Source organism: Centroberyx affinis, unplaced genomic scaffold, assembly GCF_046629955.1.
Source record: "Centroberyx affinis isolate AG114_WGS23_722 - 3 ecotype Tasmania unplaced genomic scaffold, CSIRO-AGI_Caff_v1 ptg000369l_1, whole genome shotgun sequence".
Lineage (NCBI taxonomy): Eukaryota > Metazoa > Chordata > Actinopteri > Beryciformes > Berycidae > Centroberyx > Centroberyx affinis.
In genome coordinates this window covers 1,296,729-1,318,075 of record NW_027279040.1, presented here as the reverse complement: position 1 = coordinate 1,318,075, position 21,347 = coordinate 1,296,729, and the positions used below count along the sequence as shown (strand labels likewise).

General features: G+C 39.9%; 2 protein-coding genes across 2 annotated transcripts; both read left to right on the top strand.

The window, feature by feature from the left end:
• The first annotated feature begins 1,154 nt into the window (after positions 1 to 1,154).
• bola3 (bolA family member 3) lies at positions 1,155 to 4,319 on the top strand. Its single transcript, XM_071515825.1, has 4 exons — positions 1,155 to 1,302; positions 1,470 to 1,593; positions 2,611 to 2,699; positions 3,530 to 4,319. Exons 1-4 carry the CDS (start codon positions 1,267 to 1,269, stop codon positions 3,593 to 3,595), a joined length of 315 nt encoding a protein of 104 aa, XP_071371926.1. The 5' UTR covers positions 1,155 to 1,266; the 3' UTR covers positions 3,596 to 4,319.
• A 1,175-nt stretch (positions 4,320 to 5,494) lies between these two features.
• vat1l (vesicle amine transport 1-like) lies at positions 5,495 to 20,885 on the top strand. Its single transcript, XM_071515845.1, has 9 exons — positions 5,495 to 5,712; positions 6,361 to 6,490; positions 6,745 to 6,960; positions 7,899 to 8,041; positions 9,713 to 9,816; positions 10,424 to 10,479; positions 10,621 to 10,815; positions 19,307 to 19,390; positions 20,787 to 20,885. The coding sequence occupies exons 1-9, from the start codon at positions 5,495 to 5,497 to the stop codon at positions 20,883 to 20,885; spliced, it is 1,245 nt and encodes a 414-aa protein (XP_071371946.1).
• Positions 20,886 to 21,347: the final 462 nt, after the last annotated feature.

Here is a 21,347-nt window from a genome sequence, read left to right as displayed (position 1 = left end):
ACTTTAAAAGTTAAAAGAACATGCTGTTTTTAACCCAGAGGCTTCACACATCCGATTACCCTGTTGTTGTTGAGACTTGTTGTTGAGTATAGAGTCTTGAAGTTTTTGGGTGAGACATTGCGGGATATGTGTAAACCTAGGTGTGTGTGCAATGTCTGTATAGTGTCAGTGTTATGTAAGTGTAGTGGAGTATAGTTGTGATCAATGCAAGTGCATCTCACATCATTGTTGAGTCAGCTCTTCTCACCTGCAGGCTTTTTTTTGCACTAAATCCTATCTGGTCAACCAGTTACAGTGTTTACTGGTCAAAAAAAGAGTCCAGTTTGTGGGAAAAGATGAATAACTTTGAAAAGCTCCATTATTAGAGTTCACTCACAGAAAATATTCACACACCTGCATGTGTCCTAAATTTGACCTCACAGAAAAGATTTACAAGACTTAGCCTAATCAAGGATTCATATTCAAATAGAAGTAAAACATGGTTTAGGTTTTAGAAATGTAGATTTGTGTGTATTTCCCCAATACAATTCCGAGGTTTACATTTTAGACAACAAGATGTAATCATGGTCAAAGCTTGTGATAACACACATAACTCATCAAGTTTCAGGTTCGGTGCAAAACTTAAATTTATCCTCAGTGTCTGCAAACATTGATAAGCTATAATGGAGAGATATATATTGTGCAATATTTTGAGATGGAACACATAATTTAAAGGGCAGTAGCCACACTTTTTGCCACTGTATATCTGATAACTGAGAATTACAACATAATTTTCCTTTTGGGATTACTTTTCTTTTATTACATATAGGCTATAAAATGTTTATTAGTATATTTGAGGTTTTCAATAGCAATACCATTAAGAAATAATTTAAATTCTGTACTATCGTGAATGACTTTTCATCAGTTGATGAATGCCCATGGGGATAGCTCCTATATGAAACAGGAAAAACATTAATTCTGAGGAAATCCTCATAACCAATGTCCCATTGCCATCAAATACATCTTTAAAAAAAATTACTTTGTCAATCCAGTGTTGTAAATAGATAAGACTTATTATTAATGGTTACACTGTACGCTACATACACAGTCGGCTAGTTGTACCCCGAAAGTACCCGGATGTCTTGCGTCATATTACTGAGACGGAGGATGTTTTGGTGTGCGCGGAGCCGAGGGCATGACTTGTAGTGGATTTTATAACCTCCTCATGACTACAGTGACGCTACATTATAAAAAGGGTTGACTTGAAAACAGCACCTGACCAGCAATATGATATCTGTTACCCGGTTTCTTCGCATTAATCAAGTAAATGCGTAGTATATGAAACTGTTATTGCGCGGCAGTTTAAAGCCGAGGACGAAACTTAATGACAGCAGATTAAATGTTAACGCTAGCTAACAACAGTTTGCTAACTTTCCACTGTCGCTCACTGGACCCTGTTTTTGTTTTTGTTTTTGTTTTTGTCCCTGTAGGTTGTTTTGTCTGGACAGGTGCGGAGATGTCTGTCCTCGCAAACAGACGGAGAGGTCCGCATTGCTGATATACTTAAAGAGAAGTTTCCGTTAGCCTCGTCGCTCAAAGTTGTGGATATATCAGGTACTGTAAAATACAGGTAGCTGCACACCTACACCGTACGAATCCCAGAGATTGACCACATGATATGGGGAGTGATTAATGCCCAAAACTAGGAGGATCCAGTGTTAAGCTATGCGTCACCCAGCCTGCCTGTGCCTCACTGTGGGTGGCCTTGAATCTAGGGATTTGCCATTACAGAGACTGATCCTAATTGCAGCTCAATTTAGTCAGGATCATTACGTTCCTAAATTAGCTAGCCTAACTTTGGGTGAATGAAGGGGGGTATCCAAACTGGCCAGCATCTAGCTGTTTCATAAAATACTAGGGATGTAGTGATACATTCAGCTAACGGTTTGGTTCAGTATATGATACTGGGTTCACAGTTTGACATCATCACGATACATGCAAACCACAAACAGGGTGACTATAGGTTTCCCCCACAGACACACACACACACACACACACACACACACACACACACACACACACACACAGAAACAGTGATGCACATGCAAACCCTCAATGAGAGAAACAAATACACTCAATTCTCAAAAGGTTCAACTGATTGTGATAACTTCTCACAACACAGGTCAGGAATCGTATATTTATGATAGGACCACACAACATGCTGAACGTCATTTCTTAGATATTAGACTGTAGCTGAACTCAAACATGTTTTCAGTTACACTATGCATATCATCAAATTCTTGTATTGCAAAATTTCATATCACAAACCTTTGTTACATTCCTAGAAAATGATATGTTCAATTTCAGCTATCAACTAAGTTTCAAACTTTGCCAGTGCTACCTAAACATACTCAGCATTACATTGCTGTGAGTATATCGCATAAAAAATCAATTTCAATTGTTGATCGGATCAGTGATCCGAGAATCACACTGATAAAGAAATGGTCATTGGAATCATCCCCATAACCCTGATCAGTTCATCCATATTTAAATCTTTGTTGTGTTCACCATGGTTTGGTCAGAGTTAAGGTATCGCATCCTATTCATGTCCGTCTGTCTGTCTGCCTTTAGGTGGCTGTGGTGCCATGTATGAGATCCATATAGAGTCCAACGAGTTTAAAGGAAAAAGGACCATTCAACAACACCAACTAGTCAATCAGGTAAACTGTCATAATGATTAGCCCAGTGTATTACCTGTGTCACTACAGGATGAGGGTGCAGTCCACAAGTAGCTCTGGTTTTTGGTGCAGTGTTACTTTTGGCAGCAATAATAATTTTGTCTTTTGTTTTATTCTTTTTACTTAAACTCATACTTACGTTTGTGTCTTATGGATTGGGCTGTGTCTATCTGTCAAACGTGATATTTGAGGTGACATCTCAGACACCACCGGCCTGATTTTGACAAAACTTGTAAGGATGATACATCTTCACACGTGGCCTGTTGGGGGCGCTATAATTAAAGGTAAAAATTTCTATCTTTGAAAGGCCCTAACTCCTGCCCTAACCATCAAGTCCGATTGACATGAAACTACACACATCCAGCTGTCCTTGCAAATTACACTGGTTGGCCTAATGGGGGTGAACACAGCGGTGAGATGAGGCGAGATGATGGCGAGATGCATCATTCCCACAAGTTTAGTCCAAATTCAATCAGTGGCGTCTGAAATATGATGCGTGACAGCACACAAATTAATCCACAGACAAAGACCATATATACAAGCATACAATCTACATTTCTACATGTAGATTGTCTGTAGATTGTCTGACTTCTTACAGTAGACGTATAGATGTTTAATTTCTTGCATGGAAGACCTGGGATTTTAAATTAAGTGAAGCATTAGCTCCACTGGCCTGGGTGAAAATAAGAGGACTGGTAGATGTTTAAACTCGAGAAATTTGGGTTTGAATCCAGTCTGTCACATGTACATAAACCTATTATTGTAGTATTGTGTAATTTTGTTCATGACCTGCCCTATTTTCTCTTCCACAGGCACTCAAGGATGAGATTCAAGGAATGCATGGACTGCGAATATTCACAGATGTTCCAAAACATTAGAGCAAGACATTCCATTAATTGTTGACCCACAGCCCTTTCCCATCCCATGGCCACCCCAACCAAAGTGAATGTAAAGTTTTAATATGAGGAGATCGAGTAGTGAGTGCATTTCATGAGAATTGTTAATGTGCCAGTGGTATAATTGCTCTGAGGAACATGCTGGCAGTTCCACATTTAACAGTGTGAATTGTGTAATAAATTTAAGATGAGACTAAGATATTGTTTTGTTTTGGTTTTTTTTAAACTGTGAGATATCTTATAGTCAGGTAATTTGCAAGTTCCAAGCTTTGGAAGGCTATGATGTGCACAAAAGACATTGTCAGCATGCTGCGATTCATTAGTAAAATGTCAAGTCATGTAGGGTTCTTTCCATCATGTGGTCTACCCAAGGGGATGTTGATGTAATGATAAGTGGTCCTACTAAATGTTTCCATGAGTATCAGAAAATCGCTATGCACGCTTGTCTTTAATTGGGGAAAAAATGTTTTTTGTCCAGCATTGTTTTACCATACAATGGACACTGTGGTCACATGTAATGCATTACTGTCACATTTAATGCGTTACTGTATTAATCTCTTACTGCTGGATCATTCCATTTTAGATGCATTAGGTTGCAATGCAGGTGATGCATGCATTGTATTTATTCTTCTTATGCATTGATAATGCCTGTGTACACTAAATTTCAGGGACTATTAAAGGATGTATATTTAACTGATTAAAGCATGAACACAAATGTAGTTAATGTTTCATTTGGAATATTTTTCTGCATTTATAAACATCAGTGTGGTTGTCTGAGAGGTGTGGCAGACGAGAGACTTTTATTTTGAAGGCTATGTGGAGACAAAGCGGAAGTGTAGGGTTGCTAATGCTAACCCTAGCGATGTCAACAAGAGTGATTTTTCCACTATTACGTACTAGCAATGGGACAAACGTAGGTATAGTTAATGACTATAAAAGTTGTTGGCCAAATATGAAGCCTTATTCGATTCCGACCGTTACGATAAACATCAATTATGTTTTTTGAGTCGGTGAGACGAGAGACTTTATTTTGAAGGCTGGAGGGAGACAACGGAAGTTCACAGTTGCTATTGAACTGTGTCATTTTCCACGATTATTTACAAGTGGTGAGAACAAACTTAGGTAGGCTTGATAACTATAAAAATTGTTGAATTTAAAATGTAATGTCTGTCGAGTGTATAGTCCAACGACTTCCACCCACTTCCACCTGATGCCTTCGCCCGCCAGAATCACTTAACACAAAAACACTAAAATAACAAGCCCAACATGCTACCTCGTTATAACACGTTTGCTAAATTTATGAAAATAACTTTAGTAATTTACTCAACTATTTGTAGAGCACCAAAGTTCACATGCAAGACAAACAAGACACAAGGATACACAAAAGACATAGCCATACATGATATGGGGACCCTGGCTGGGTTAAGGGGTGTTAGGGTGGGGGGGGGATGCTCACTATACTGTATTTCCAAGAGCACTTGAAGGCACCATGCTTTCGGCAGGTGACAGATAATGATTAATGTTAGTCATAGAGAGTAAATAATGGTTCGATCTCTTCAAAACTTCACCAGCAGATGGTGCACTGCATATTTTAATTCTTTGCGGACATACAGTGTAAGACCAACTATATTCCAAAACTGTGGTATGGTAAACTTTTGTCGCTTATCATTGGAATAATGAAACATAATCTGAGTGATTATTCACGAATGTATGAATTTAATTTCAGGTATGGCCGCGACTAAACCAATTAAGTTAATATATTTCAGGCTACATGGGCACTAAAGCATCCGCGGCGCCTGGCAGACTCCACGGTACAGACTGCGCACCAGATCATTCCTGTCCCTGAAGCGGTGAGGAGGAGCAGCAGAGCAGGTCGCCGACATGGCTAAAGAAGGAGCAGATATGACGGAGGAAACCGAGCATATGATAGAGAAGAATTTAGGAAAAGAAGCAGAAAACATGGAATCATCATCAGTTGATGCCAAAGAGATGCGAGCGGTGATACTGGCGGGTTTTGGAGGTCTCAACAAACTCAGGGTAACCAAGAAGACAATGCCCGAGCCTCAGGAGGGTGAAGTGAAAATCCGTGTCAAAGCATGGTAAATATGTGGGGGGATATTGCAATGATGCAGCAGGTGATGCTCGCAGGATTTTATGTGTATGTAGTGATTAACAGATTCTGTTGTGCTCTCCTACCCACTCCGAGATTCCCACGCTTTACTGTAGCCTTCTGACTTCTGCTTCAGTGCAGAATAAGGCTGGGAAATATCGCAGTCATGAAGCCACAGGTCCTTTCTAACGCCTGGCTGCTGGAGCCTGCTGCTTACCCAGCAAAACCTGGACCAAGGAATACATTTTAAGATTTACTCATTTTAAATCATCACTGATTTGCTCTGCTACATTTACAGTAGGCCTATATATTCTATTTAACATGAATTTATTTAATTGCAGAAGATGACAACCTAGCCAGTGCTTTAGGTTGGCAAACTCAGAGTTCAAGAATATTAAAATGTACTTCCAGCAAGAGGCAAGCCATTTTGTTTCAAAGCCTGTGACTGACTGCTGATAGTTAAATAAATTGTATGTTTTTGGGCAGTTGTAAAACTATCAACAGCTCATACCAAATTTAAGTACTAATGATTAAATAGTTGACATGCAGGGAAAGCTCTGCTGTATGAACTAATTTTCATCTAAGTCAAAGCAATTAAAATGTGAACAAAAACTGAAGTCAGATCCTACTGTTGCAGTGGTTTGAACTTCCTGGACCTGATGGTGCGCCAGGGGACCATCGACAGTCCTCCAAAACCTCCTGTGGTCCCGGGGTTTGAGTGTTCAGGAATAGTAGAGTCGGTCGGTGAAAACACAAAGGGATTTGAGGTTAGTGAATTTATGGATTACAAAACTGTACTACAGTGATATATGTATTAATCTGTATCTACACTAATCAACTTCAGAACCACTGCAATTAGTTTATTTTACATCAACAAATATAGGGATATGTGCATGTAAACAATAATCTGATATGCATGCGCATAGATACATAAACCAGTAACTTTCTCCCAAATGCAACATAAATGTTACACCGTTGCTGGTATGCCTGTTATCCAGCTACACTTACATTTTTCTTTCAGATAGGAGACAGAGTTATGGCTTTTGTGAATTACAATGCCTGGGCAGAAGTGGTTTGCACACCAGTGGATTTTGTCTACAAGATGCCAGATGAAATGACTTTTCCCGAGGCTGCAGCCTTCTCCCTGAACTTCGTGGCTGCGTACATGATGCTATTTGAGGTTGCCAATCTTCGAGAGGGGATGTCAGTGTTGGTCCACTCAGCCGGAGGTGGTGTAGTAAGTCCATTCCTTAAATGATTCAGGTAGAATGGACAGAGTGGAAATGTCTCTAAAGAATGTTATGTTATAAATGTTATCAGTGCTGAAATGTGGATTTCCTTTCAAGGAAACCAGACTTGTCACAGTATCTGAAGGGTTTAGAGCTTTTGGGCTGAAGAATAGGGCTTGACCATGCACGCAACCCCACACAAACACACATACACAGATGAAAGATTTATTTATGTCCACATAAATACAAGCATACATACATACATAAACACTATTAATGCAGTCAGATATTGAGTCAGTCAGTTACATAAGTGCCTAATTGGCAACCACATTGTTGCATACACATAGGATGAAAACAGTGGCAGGTCGAAAGATAACAGACAGTATCCACTTCATGGGTATAAAAAAAAAAAAACGCCTCCTCCATATTGAGCGGCTACCAATGATAGCAGATACTGAACAATACCTCGCTAACTGCTTGGCCCTTCTTTTAGGGAGACCAGCATCTGAAGGCCCCTCACAACTAGCTTGTGCACATGACCCAGCCTGCCAAATATGAAAACTAAAAGTTTAGCTGTGACTTGCTCCAGCTGTTGATATTTTACATAACTGAAAATATATACTGGAATATATATGATTTCTTATTTTAGGGCAGTTCTTTCCAGAAAACTGAACTTCCATCTAAAGTTATTAAAGTTTGTTTGAAATCAAAGCAAGAAATCTTGAATTATTCAAAAGCCAGTTCTGATTCAGTGACACAAACACAGAACTAAAAATTCTACTTTGCATCCCTTCTACACACTGTATCTCATTTCTTTTATGAATGTGTGTGTATGTTTTGATGGTGGATTCTGTATGGCCTTCATTTGATACTGGTGCATTTAGAGTTAATCCCTCTGTTGTTTCTCCGTCCCTGATAACCTGTTGTGACTGTTTGTTATTTTCAGGGTCAAGCTGTGGCTCAGCTGTGCTCCACTGTGCCCAATGTCACTGTCTTTGGGATTGCCTCATGTTTCAAACATGTAGCCATCAGAGACTCTGTGACTCACCTCTTTGACAGGAATATCGATTATGTACAAGAGGTCAAAAAGTAAGGATGGAAACTTTGTCTGTACTATAACAGAAATGTTTCTTTCATTAATGTTTATTTAATGGTATTTGCTCTGAGTATGAAGATGCAATAATCAGTTCCGCACAATATATTTTGGCAGCGCTCTAATTGGTTAATTTTTAAAATGAGATTGAATTTGAAACCATCATCAAGCACCGGTTCGCTGTAGCATGTGATTAATGTGGACTAATGTGATAACATAGACCACACTGAGCATAGAGGGCTCTGCAAGGATGCAGATGTTACCTGTTGCCTTATTTGGTCTTGTGTGGCTGTGGTCCCCATGGCAACACACAGCTCATCTCAGAGAGCAACAGCATTGTGTAGGGCGGAGGCTTGTACTGCAACGTGGAACAACTGAGCCAATTAGGGCTGAGCGCTGATACCATACAGATTCCATTCACAACACAGCTTGTTGTCAAATCAGTTTGCACATAAAAAAGTCAGCTTCTGCTAAACATTGTGTGAAATTTGCTGGAAGTGTGCTGTAAAGTTTTATTTTTTTCTGAAAAAAGCTTTAGATTATCAAAGTGAAATCCATTAGGACGCTGCCTCCTCAGCGTTAGACCATTTGGTAACACTGTTGCTCATAATGTGAAGGTGAGTCACTTAACCAGGGTGCATATACGATACATATACTATATGCAATGTGGTAAATGGCTGTTCTTCAGGTCACAATGCATAGAGATTCAAACATTGATTTCATCAGTACTGATTGTTTCATGCTTTCTGCCTACATGTCACCAGTGGTAGTGGATTAATACACCTTTCATCTCTCTGGCCCACACATTCTTCTCAGGATCAAGAGCAAAGTAAAATTAAATTAGTCTTTTTACAAAAGGCAAGACCATGGGCATCACAAGACCGCCAAGCAGTTTAGCCAAGCAGGTGTCCAGGGCCACAAGGCAGAAAGTAAGGAATTAGGGTCCCCTTGATCATTACATACCTTTCATTCTTTCACATTCTTTTTAATGATTCTCATTATGGGAAACTTGTTCGATTGATTCTTTGTCCAATATTTACATAACTGTTTTGTCACATGATATGAAATGTGTCACTGAAGAACAGCAATGTGGTCGTTGTTAAACTTCAATAAGCTGTTGATAAAGAATCCTATAACCACAACAAAGGAGAAAATGTGGGGGGGGGCGGGGGGTGTTGGGTGTATACTGCAAGGCTAATGTATTGATTGGCTGCTAATGGGGTGTTCACCTTCGGTTGCTTGTAATCAGGTAGACATGAAGTTCGTAAAAGCTAAATCCATCTTCTATAATCAATAGAGCCAGTGCTTAAATCTGTGATCATGTGACAAAACCTGAAGTTGCTCCCATGACAATGAATCAGAGGCTGACTTTGTGAACTTTTTTTTTTAAATTTTACATCCAATTAGCTTTATTTCACTGTAGTGCCCACAGTCACGAAGCAGGAAACAATATGCCCATATCACTGTCACTAAATGACTCTGGCCAGTGTTACTATCTATAAAGTTGGCCTTGAATTATGCTTTACCTGAGCTGCTGAAGAAGTTGTTTATAGATTATGTTCATGTTCACGTTGACATGTTCAGATTATGCTGTTTTGATGTTGATTGATTTATGTGAATTCAGTTTTACAGCGGACTTTACCTTTATTTCGGTCTTTATATTTTAGGATCTCTCCAGAGGGAGTAGACATTGTCTTGGACTGCCTGTGTGGAGAAAACACGGGGAAAGGCCTGGGTTTGCTGAAGCCACTTGGAACTTACATCCTGTATGGTGAGGATCATACTTATGCTTTGGCTTATATCTGTAAACATAACCGTTATATGTTCAGAGTGGAAATAACTTAAAGTGTCACATGTTAGTCGAATTTTAGTCATGTGCTTCAACTTTGATGTCAGTCTCAGCAATTAGATTCTGATACTTCTCCATCAGCACATTAGTTAGTCTAGTCAATTATGCATCCTCTTGAATCTTACTGGCAACTGGGCTGTGTGTGAAATATTGAGGTTCATTTGAATAGAGCATGATACTCCGTAGCCTGCCATTAAAATGCGTATTATTCCTCAGAGCTACCATCCATAGCTGATCTCTTTTAATTACTTCAGTTTCTGTCAGGCCTCAGATGTGTCTGACAGCCTTTGAGTTCTGTTACATGCACATTATGAATTGATTAACAGCATTACAAAGAGAAGAATTCATTAGTTGTAGTCGTACTGGAGATGTGCCAGGGCGTGCTTGCACAGATCTAAAGGTCTAAAGGTGCCAACTATTCCTCCCCCACCTCAACCCTACACCCTTCCTGGCCGTCTATTATTGACCAGTCACCTCTGCCCAGCCATTTGCACTGCATTCAGCAATCCTTTTATTTTTGTTTTTTCAGGCGCATCAAACATGGTAACTGGGGAAACAAAGAGTTTCTTCAGCTTTGCAAAATCTGTGAGTCAGAGATGCAGTCTGCCATCAGCATTTGAAGGAAAAAGCACCCTATTACTACCTAATGAACATTTCATGGCAAATGAAACGCAAACACAAATGAGTCACTCAGGATGAATGTGTCTCTCTGGTTTGTTTGTCCAGTGGTGGCAGGTGGAGAAAGTGAATCCTATTAAACTCTATGAGGAGAACAAAGTCATTGCGGGATTCTCGCTCCTCAACCTCCTCTTCAAGCAGGGGAGATGTAGCCTCGTGAAGGCAGTGATGGAAAAACTCCTGTCTCTCTACAACCAAAAGAAGATCAAGCCGGTGGTGGACTCCCTATGGGCGCTGGAGGAGGTAAGGGACTGGGGTTGCGGGTCGGAGGGTGTAACACTGACAGTGTAGGCAAACGATCATCATGTCCAAGCTGACATGGCCAGAATGGTAACGTTAAAGGAGATGACAGGGAAGAGACCAGCAGGGATTTTTGAAAAGGTGTTATGTAAACATCTTGGACGGCGAGTAAATCTGTTGTTTGTCACTGCTTTTTTTCTGTGAGGTATTGTCAGCTGTTGTTGGACATTCGTCCACAGATGGTGGGTAGGTTGCGTCTTCCTGTTCTACAATTATTGCACACCCACACAAAGCCTGATAGGCCATGCATCAGTCACTTCACTCTCCATTTCTGCAAACTCTAAGTCCGTCTCTTACTGTTGTTTTCCCAAAGCTGAAGAGTCCGGGAGAAGCAGGCTTATTATAAGCACACTATTTACGTATATTGGCTTTCTGATTATAGGGGCTGCAGAGAACATATTGAATGTTAAATTCACGATCTGCTAGTGGTTATCACATTGGGTTGTAGAGAATGTATTGAATATAAAATGTTTTCAGAACATTGGCTTGTTGCTGTGAGGTGGGTGTGCATTGTTTGTCATGGAAACTCAAGAGCAATTATTTTTGCTGCCTACCTGTACTCTTGTACTGTTGTTTGTGTGGACAATCATCTGGACGCTGCCAACCACAATATACATTTTCAGTCACAGTTAAATTAGATGTTCATCTTTCAATGCCTAGTTGCGAATTGTATCTTCCATCATTCGAGATCTGCTTGGTGAAAGAGCTGCACAAGGAGCCCGCCAAGGGCCACTTGGTAGAAGAAAAAACGATGTCTAAACCCATGCTCTCGCTTTTGAAATCCACATGCGTGGTTTAACAATCCACACCCTTGAATTCTGAATTATATTCATTTAAAAAACGAATGTGGTCTCATTTTTCTACAGCCATTATGCTATCAAAATTAATTCGAGAATGATATATTGAGGTAAATATGCTACATGTTGAAGCTTTAATTGCTGCAGTTTAAAGACTTTTTATTGGCACATAGGGGCTACTTCTATATCATCTGAGAGCTGACAGGAACTTAAGTAATTAAAAAAATCAGATATGGATGAAAGCTGCGGGGAACACCAAAAAATTTGAGTGTCAGGCTGTACCATGTTCGAAACTACTCAAATTAACCACAGTATTTCACCCAAGTTCAGCTGCCAGAAAGATTCAAAAGGACGCATAATTATAATCAGACTAACTGGTATTAGAGTCCAGTAGTTGATTTAATGGAACCCTCGTGTGGCACTTGTGTTTTGTCTGTGGGGAAATCGGATGTTGACCACTAATTCCTGCTTTTCAAAAGCTGGATTGGGACATCCCCTACCGGTATGCAATACACTGAGTGTACTGACTGAAAGGAAACAAATGATTAAAAATATAACCTTGTTGTTTCCAAATATGGCCCTGTAGACACCCCAAGGTGGGCTCAGGTGAAGCGTGGTCAAAAACCGTTGAAATCAGGGTTCCAGTGCTCATGGAAAACCTGGAAAAATCATGGCATATCAAAAATGTGTTTTGCGGCTCTGGAAAAGGAGTGGAAAATGGTATTTTTTACAAATGTTTTGGACACATTGACATCTGCTCACAATTTCTTCCAATAAGTTGTGCATTTAAAGCTGCATTACATAACATTTTCCTGAAAGAATATTGCTTTTTCAATCTAAGGAATGCGTTAGGGCAGGACAAGACAAAATCCACCTCCTAGTTTGGTCCAGTCTGGCCCCTGCTGTGGGGCATGACCGGTGGCGGGAAATCTTTTCAGCACACAGGAAATGAAGTGTTACATGCACTATGTAAACAATAATGACGCTGCGATCTGCTGGCTATTTTGGATTGTAGTAGCTGCAGTGTAGCGTGGCAGATGCAGCTCTGCAGGGGTCGGCTTCGTCGCCTCCACCAATTCAGCCATCGAGATAAAAAGATTTAGATCTTTGGAACGTCTCCAAGCAAAACAGGAGAATGAAAAGCTGTGCAATAAAACAAGAATGAATCCCGGTGCTGCCTTTACTTAAGGGAAAGACCTCAAGGAGCGGAAAGGCATTAGAAAACAGGTAAAAAAAACCTTTGATATAAGCCAGTTGTTTACTCTGAAATTCTAACTGCTATTAATCATTATTAGCAGAGGGAATATTTGCTGTAGCATCAGTGCACTTACCATATGAATAAGTTGTTAGCCTAGCAGCAGGAGCCACCGCATTAGTGTTGTTCGTTTCTCTCTGTGTTCATCTCTCCATGTGGCGAGGTTGCTTTGCTAGAGAGGGAGAGTTGCTGAAGCATTCAGAAAAAAACAACTCCATGCGGTGGCACGGCTTCTTCTGGTTGATGAGAAAACTCCAGCCAACTCTAGTTTGAATGTTTTAGAATATTTTGAACTCTCTCTAGTGGCTTCAGATTCTCTGTGCTAATTTTAGAGTGTTGTCAGTGCCTGCATTTTAGAGTAGTAGTAGTAGTAGTAGAATGTGTGATTGTGGAGTAGCATGTGATTAGGTCTTTTATATAAAAATGAATGGTGCAAAGTCTAATTGTTTTTGTTTTCTCATCTTTGTCTAAGAATATGTACTGATTACAACAAGGAGATGAAACACAATTTGGAGCGGGGCCTGTCAGATGCAGTATGTGCAAACCAGAGGGATGGATACATTTTATGAATACTGATTGTTTTGTATATAGTAATATCCTATTGTTTGGACTGTCTGACTTTATCATTGCCATTTGGTTTTTTTAGCCTACATGTTGAAGTGCCTTTCTAATAAAAACAATAGTACTATTTCAGAGGTTTTTTATTACAAACACAGCAAACATCACACAGAAATGTTATTGCACAAACTTTTTTTTTTACAATAGAAATACTAAGCATCTTTCCTCTCAACAGATGTCAGACTTGAGGTAGTAAGGTGCAGTGTAAGTCCACAACCTCTACGTTGCCAGCCTATCCTAGGGCCTCATGTAGTGGCAGTGGCGGACTGGGATAAAAAAAAAATAATAATAATACACCCTGGAAATTTGACCCAAACTGACCCATGGATACTCCACCCACCACCCTGCTTCTACAATACATGTTGACACATGTAGAACAAAGTATCATTAGACATATAGTCTGTTTTGTTTTAGAACCATTATAATTAATTTGGAATTTTATAAATATATATTTAAAAAAACAAAAAACAGTTGTGGGGTCCACGCTCTAAACATCACATGTCTGCAACTTGGGGATCATAGAAAATCCCAACTTTCCCCATCGTATTTGTCCCCTTGTTTATATTGTTCATGCATGTTCAACTCGTATGATATTTCTGACAGCACCTGAAGGCAGCATAGCATAATGTTCATTTGTTAGGTCGAGTCGGTCACAAATTTATGCACACCACAATCAGTCAATTATTGTCGACTCAAGTCAAGTGAAAGATAGAATGTACCAAAGTAAAGTTGGTGGGGGGAGAAAATGGGCTGATGAGATGTGATGAACTTATGTCCCACCTCCCACACACACCTCTATGGAGCCGCCCGGCCAGTCTGCAGCAGAACTACCAAACAGCATGGGACTTTTTTATTTTTTTGTATAGGTGTTCCTGGACTCGCTGCCTGCCCACAGGTCAAAATTTCTGCCGTTGTTTCTGACTCGAATTCGAATTGTGGGAGTGCATGGAATCAACTCCTGGACTCCTATAGATTAAACCGTAGGCAGCTCCCAAAAGGCCAAGCTGGGGTAGCTCTTTCGTAGTTCACACAAGCTAAGAAATCTCAAAAATGTTGCAAGAGCAATAATAACTTTGCACCAATTTACCTTAAATGCATGAATCGATGTTTTCACACACCATTTTCTCCATAACATTCCAATCCATGCTCAGCTCAGAAAAAGCGCCCGATTGGTTATTGGCTGATAGCTGACCCCAACTCAAACTGCTGAATCAACTCCTGTGGGGTCGACCCTCCACCACTAGCCTGACTGGAGTCCTATAATAATCAGACACACAACATAATGACAGTTACAATATAAATGGTATGTTGATTGTACGTTTTAATGACAGTGATTTGTAAGAACAGATGGCTGCCACTGTCCCTGAAATGAATAAATATAGCTTAAATATTTGGCAAACAGGCAATGCATGTCATTGCCTTTGGCTGCCATTTTGCGCCAGTCTACTTTGCCCAACAGTTATCTTTCATTTGCGAGTGGGCTAACTTCAGTAGAACTGCAGATACTGCTATTGTAGAGTCAACTTGGCAAGAAGCAATGGACTAGGCCTAGTTTTGTAGCTATATTGTTTGTGATTTGTGTATCTTTACTGTATGTTTACATACAAGCCGGGTTGTAACAGTAACGCCATTAGCCTAGGGTAGTCAGCTAGCCTGTTACAGAGTAACATTACATTTCAGTGATGGCCACTCATTTCAAATTTTTCGTTAGCTAGCTATTTTGACATTTTGTTTGTTGCCACAGTATCATCACATGACCATAAATGTTTGCGACACAATGCAAAAATGACACAAAGTAACCTGGCTTGAAGACAACTCCCTTTGTTTCTCTGACTGTTTTTGTTGATTTAGACGTCACTAAGGTGACGGGGAAGGAGTCATGGGAATTGAAGTCAAAAAACACATTAACAGTTATCACTAACAATTACAGGCACTGTTTTACCCATCTCCAGTGGCTAGAAGTGACTTTATATCTACCCCGACAAGTCAAGCTCCATTCATTGCCTCAGCAGAAATGTGAACTTGCCTAATAGCTCCCAATGCTATCAAAGCATCTAAAACTCATAGATTTTCTACTTTTGTAAGTACGATCATTGTTGGGAATTTGTTTCAGAAAAAACACCCCAGAATGCTCCAAACATTCTGATGAGGTGAGTCAGTGCAGGCAATGTGCCACAAGAAGCTGAACGCAAGTCTCCCTTAACTTTGTAGTTACAATCTGACAGAGAATACGTTGATGAAATATGTGCTCTCTTCAGATTTTCATTTTTCATGGGAAGCTTCCCCTAAGCTGTTATCAACAAACTTTGGCAGAACGCTCAGGCCATTCACTGGAACCATTACCCATGAGGAATCTCATTAAAAGGTAGTGGGATGGCGTGTCAGGGGCGCAGCAGCCCCCCTTTGCTTATGTGTTTGGAAGGAGAATTCAGGGGGCGTTAGTTTAAATGTTGACCATGGCAAACTTTTTTGGCTTGGAATGAAAGTTGCAGAGTTTATGTGACTGGAAGGGAATAAGGAAAGGTTGCCTGAATATGAGGTGCATCACTTTGCTCTATAACTTGGAGGCCCAAGGTAAAGGCTATTATGGTATAAGAAATAAAACTGAGCCTATCTCACACTGTTTTTTGGCCACCACTACTACAAAGTACCTGCAAGGTCCCATTACATCCACAATGCAAGAGGATCATATCCCCTCTCTTCTCCGTCACTGCTACATAGCAGCAAAGTACTGCAATACTGTCTGACCTATTTCTGCTCTTGGCTTGGTTTGCGCCATTTCTTTAATCAAATGAATGCGTATGACACAATGGCTTCCAGACAAAGAGGCACATTCAGTTGTGTCTCTGCATGGACTGTAATGAGAAAGCAAAATGTGGCATCCTCAGTAATCCCTTGTGATGGGTGAACTTTTCCCCATGCAGTGATTAATTAGGTTCACGCAGGCTGTCATGAGCAGAATTGATGTTATGTAGGTTACTATTGTTAATTGATCTGTCAGTCACTCAAAAGGTGAACTTGTTGTTGGGCTTTGATAAGAATGGACACTTGATTTAAGTTCCAACACAAGATCTTGTTGCCAACAGCACTAGTCATTATCCATCGTTCAGACAGATTTTGGTGAGTATGTAGTTCTAGCAAAGAAATTGCAACAACACAGTGTAAGTTACTTGTGTTTCGGCATAACCAGAATCACAAAAGTGGTGCAATTATAAGGTATACCATCACAGTCCTGAGCTAACCTTAATTAGTCCTGAGCTGACCTTAATTAGTGCTTTACAATACATTTGGCTAAATGAAATTATGGTGTTGGGCATGGTCACGGGCAGGAAATCCTCTTCGCCCACAGGAGGTGACAAATAGAAAGTTCAGTATGAAATACAAAACTTGCTCCTAAACAGAGAGCGAGCGCTCCGTCCAGAAAAAGCTGGAGTCGCTGTTAGATATTTTGTCTCTCTCGTCACTTTGGTATCCTTTGGTATCCTTTGGTCTAAAGCAATCCCAAACCTGCTGTGTTGGTAAACATGGGTGGGCTGTGTGCAGTTTACTGACGTCATGTTATATGATTTCTGGGTTTTGAAGTCTGTAAAACAGTTACTGCCATTTGAGGCTGCCAACGTGTGAAGTTGCCTAGTGCAGCTTTAAGTTTGTTGGGCAGGTCTTGCCACAGCTAAGACTCCCTGAATCTCAATCACCTTCAGTCTTGAGTCCAGACTGATTAATGGGCCTGCCTGTGGATCTTGGCTGCACTCTTGCTCATACGGTGATTAAAAGGTTTGCAATGTAGCTTGGGACCAGGCAGTACTATCTTAGATATTCAGTGAACTTCAGAGTTGATTAGTCCATCATGTGTGAATTTGTGTCCGTGGTGTCCGTGGTTTCAGGAAGAAATACAGTTTCTGCCTCACTACATAGTGGTCTATTTAGGTTATTCTGAATACATGCATGTGCTTTTTTCCACCCCCATAGCTCACTCCCTAAATCTGCCTTGAAAAGGGAACTGAAAGATTAGGAGATGGGGGTTGAGATGAAGTGGAGAGTGGAGAATGTTGGATAAGCCTGATAATGTGTTAGTAAAGTAACAAAGGCTCTAGTTAACAGAGCATGGTGGCTTATTTCTGTAGTTTTACTGCTCCACCTGTGTTAGATTTAGAGGTTTTCACTACAATCAGATAAAACCTCTGTTAGAATCGTATTTGCTCCCTTAACATTGTTTATTTACCTACATCATCATTAATATTATTGATTGATGAATTCAGGGATATTTCATGTTGGTTTAAATTGTAAGCATACTTTAAAAAGTGAATATGAACATTATAAGAAATACAGTATGTGTATAATGAATACCCCCTACTGCAGTATCTCTCTCCACACAATCTACTCTGTTAAATGCAGTCTGGTTTGAGCTTCACTGAATGTGCAGCAACAGGTAATTTAAAGTGCGATAGTTCTGAGAGTGAGCTGAAATATTGTGATGGTTAATATATCTATGGCCATGACAGGATCCTGAACCATTCTCATGTAATGACATGACTCTGACAAATATCAAAGGACCATATAAAGTGTGAGAATGTGTATGAGTGGTGTGGTTCAACTGTACTAGTAAACTGCATAGGTGTTTGTTATTCATTTTATTTTCCGTGAAGCAAAAACTGTAAATGTCATAAGCTCTGCTGATGGGATCTAAGGCTCTACACCGCCAGCCAAAAGCCACAGCTAATCAAATCTCCCATGCAATACAGCTTGCATTGCTCCTGTAATCTCATTGTACGATGACAGACGCTATCCACTTTTCTGCTTAATATAGACCTCCTTAGATCATTTGTACAGGCAGTGAAGTGTTCATTTGATTTTAACATTACCCAGTAGGGTGAGTCAGCATCATTTAGCCTAAATTATGGCTTTCAGCTTTTGTCGCATAGCAAGTGTAGATTGTTGCAATTCTGACTGGCGGAGCTTGTCCTTGTACTGATCAGACATTTTTGAATCTGAAAATCAGACTGAAAGTTATCTTACCATTTTTAACCATGATGATATTTTTGCAAAATGATCTTTGTCTGGATTCCATTGATTATAAGAGGTTATTTGAAATGTCTTCAATGTTACTGGCAGAGAAACATTAAAGAGAGCTTGCATTTTTAGAAGATCTGTATCGTTCACCAATTTTATGAGTAGAAATATAAAGTGTAAAATGTCCTCTTTACATATAGGCCTAGAAAAAATTGCTGGAAAAATGTTGCTGCTCATAACTGGCTTATATGTATATGTTTACACATCATTGGAAATATAACATGACTTCGCTGGGCATTTTGGACTTTTCTGCAGAATGGTACTGATTAATCTGAGGTGCAGTGCCAAACCAACACTGTTTCCACTGTGTGCAAGCCAGGTCTCCTTTGCCCTCTTTGCCTCTCTGATCAGCTGAGTGACCAAGCTGAAAAACTAAAACACTAAAAGTATGCATGTTCGACACCAGAAGGGTGAAATTGTAAGATAAGATTTTTTTGTGATTTTGGGGCCTGTATTATCTCCTGGGATAACCTTTTGTATGAGAACTTGTTCCAATTTCACTTGTTTCTTAAATTACTTTGAGGCCAAATAATAAAATCAATAATGTATTTACATGTTCAAAAAAAGGACTCAGTGCTGCACTAGAACAAAATATTTATATTGATATCACAGTTGGTGACTACCTAGTTGATGTCAGAAGTTCTGAAGAGTCCAGCTTGTTGAAAGTAAGTTAATCGTTATGTTTTATCCTCAGGTAAAAGAGGCCATGCAGAGGATTCATGACCGAGGGAATATAGGAAAACTCATCCTGGATGTTGAAAAGTCTCCTACACCTTTGGTAATAAAATATTTGTTGATGGTGATTTGTTCATTTGTATTTTAATAATAATCGATGACATTCGAGTCTTATCTGTGAAATAGTTTCTGTAGATGTTTGGAATTGGACTATTGCCAGCACCAAGCACTTCATTGTCTAAGGAAGTTACACAGCTGCAATGCATTATGGGGCATCTTAATACATCTAGTAACATTGGCAGGATACTGGCTCTGCTGGAACTACAGGCATCATGGGCCCTGGATGGTGCATGCATGTTTCAATTTGAGCAACTTTTGTCAGCTTGTTCAACTTCTCCAGTCAACGCAGCTCTTCAGCTGGTTGCCAGTTGTGGCTTCTTCCACCTGGCCCAGGCATCAATAGAGGGCTTTCAGGTGATGCATTGCACCCTGTGGTGGCCATATTGGAGCTCTTCAGCTCTTGGGCCAGTATGGCTGAGAACAGCTGATTGCATTTCTATACTTACAATTTGGCCATCTCAACAGTATGGAATAGACGTGGTCAATTTTTTTGCTGTGTTGACTGGGAATTGATCAGTTCAGCGCTGATACATTTGATAGATTTTTGGTTTGGATATGAGCTTGTTAGTTAGCTAACCATAGTATCTGGTCAACTAACGATCACTGTGTTGTTAACACATGATTTTCACAACAATATCATATGGCTTGTACCTAGTAGTGGACAGTAGTTGTATGTTAACATTAACATTAACTGCCATAGTTGCTTGCTGGTATCCACCTTACAAAGCTCAAAACCAACTGTTTGTTCAGGTAGACTGAGCTGCTTCTTCTCAACCTGCAGCTCAGAGTGTTTTGAAGTAGAGACTAAGACAAACGACAAGAACTGTGTTACAGAAACTTAAATTTAGAAGCAAATCTACTAAACCATATGAAACCCTTCACTTTCACTTTTAAAATGAGTGAATTAACCTACTCCCACACCACAGCTATTGTTTTCAGATATATCTCTTTTTCTAACCGGATTGTTATATACAGTATTTAGCCATCATATGAGTATGGCCAATTCTCCAGTGGACCTCAATGATGGCACCAGCTGTGGTTGCTAGGAGATTTGTGCCGTGATTGCAAAGCCTCTATAAAACCTCTGAGGTTTCTTGAAAGTAGTAACATGCCTGGTGCTTACATTTTCAGGTACAGTAAGGGAGCAGTGAGTGGGATTCCCTCCTGTTTTACAGCGGTAGTTTCCATGGTGACCTCAATATCCAACTTAGGGAAAATATTAGATGTAGAGACCCTGCATAGAACTGCCAATTAGCTAAGGAAACATTTATACATTGCTGCTCCGCATGATATCAAGTTCACACCAATGTCTCTCCCATTTTGTGCCTTTTGTACCTTAGTATGTGTGTCAATGATAATAAGGCAAATTTTCCCATCAGATGGCTAGTGACAGCACAGAGACCAGTGAAGCAGGGGAGGAAGAAGAGGAGCCTGAAGGAGACAACGACAACAAGGAGCGCATGCCTTTCATCCATTAGACCCAGCAACCTCACTGCAACCCGCCTGTCTAGAGACTGGAGAGTTAACTTCTACACGGATTGAACACCGAGGATCAGAACTACACACAAGCTCAAAGTATTGTGCAGTATGTATGTTTGTATGTGTGTATGTATGTGTGTATGTGCATGTGTCTCGTGTCTGTTGTGTCTTAGTTAATTGGTCAGGTATAATGTTTGAGTACATGAAGACTGATAGAATACTGAACCTTATGTTTGTCAAAATTGCCAGTCAACATAAGTGCCATTCTCAATATAGTATTATTAAGTAATGTAATGCCAACCAATAATTGGAATAAGTTTGTATCCATTTTACAGTTGAATGCATCTGCCAATTGCTTGATATATATTTTTTCTGAAATGCAACAAGTGATTAAATTAGCAGTGGACTGAATAAGCATATAAAAGAGCTGAATTGCTATTACTAGTTCAAGAGTAGCGAGT

What these genes read in the sequence shown, in the direction of transcription:
- bola3 (XM_071515825.1), top strand. Translation starts at nt 1,267, where the DNA reads ATGATATCTGTTACCCGGTTTCTTCGCATTAATCAA. An exon ending in GGTTTCTTCGCATTAATCAA is followed by an intron (nt 1,303 to 1,469) that starts GTAAATGCGTAG and finishes TTGTCCCTGTAG; the next exon opens with GTTGTTTTGTCTGGACAGGT. An exon ending in AACACCAACTAGTCAATCAG is followed by an intron (nt 2,700 to 3,529) that starts GTAAACTGTCAT and finishes TCTCTTCCACAG; the next exon opens with GCACTCAAGGATGAGATTCA.
- vat1l (XM_071515845.1), top strand. Translation starts at nt 5,495, where the DNA reads ATGGCTAAAGAAGGAGCAGATATGACGGAGGAAACCGAGCATATGATA. An exon ending in TATGTACAAGAGGTCAAAAA is followed by an intron (nt 8,042 to 9,712) that starts GTAAGGATGGAA and finishes TTTATATTTTAG; the next exon opens with GATCTCTCCAGAGGGAGTAG. An exon ending in CCCTATGGGCGCTGGAGGAG is followed by an intron (nt 10,816 to 19,306) that starts GTAAGGGACTGG and finishes TTTTATCCTCAG; the next exon opens with GTAAAAGAGGCCATGCAGAG.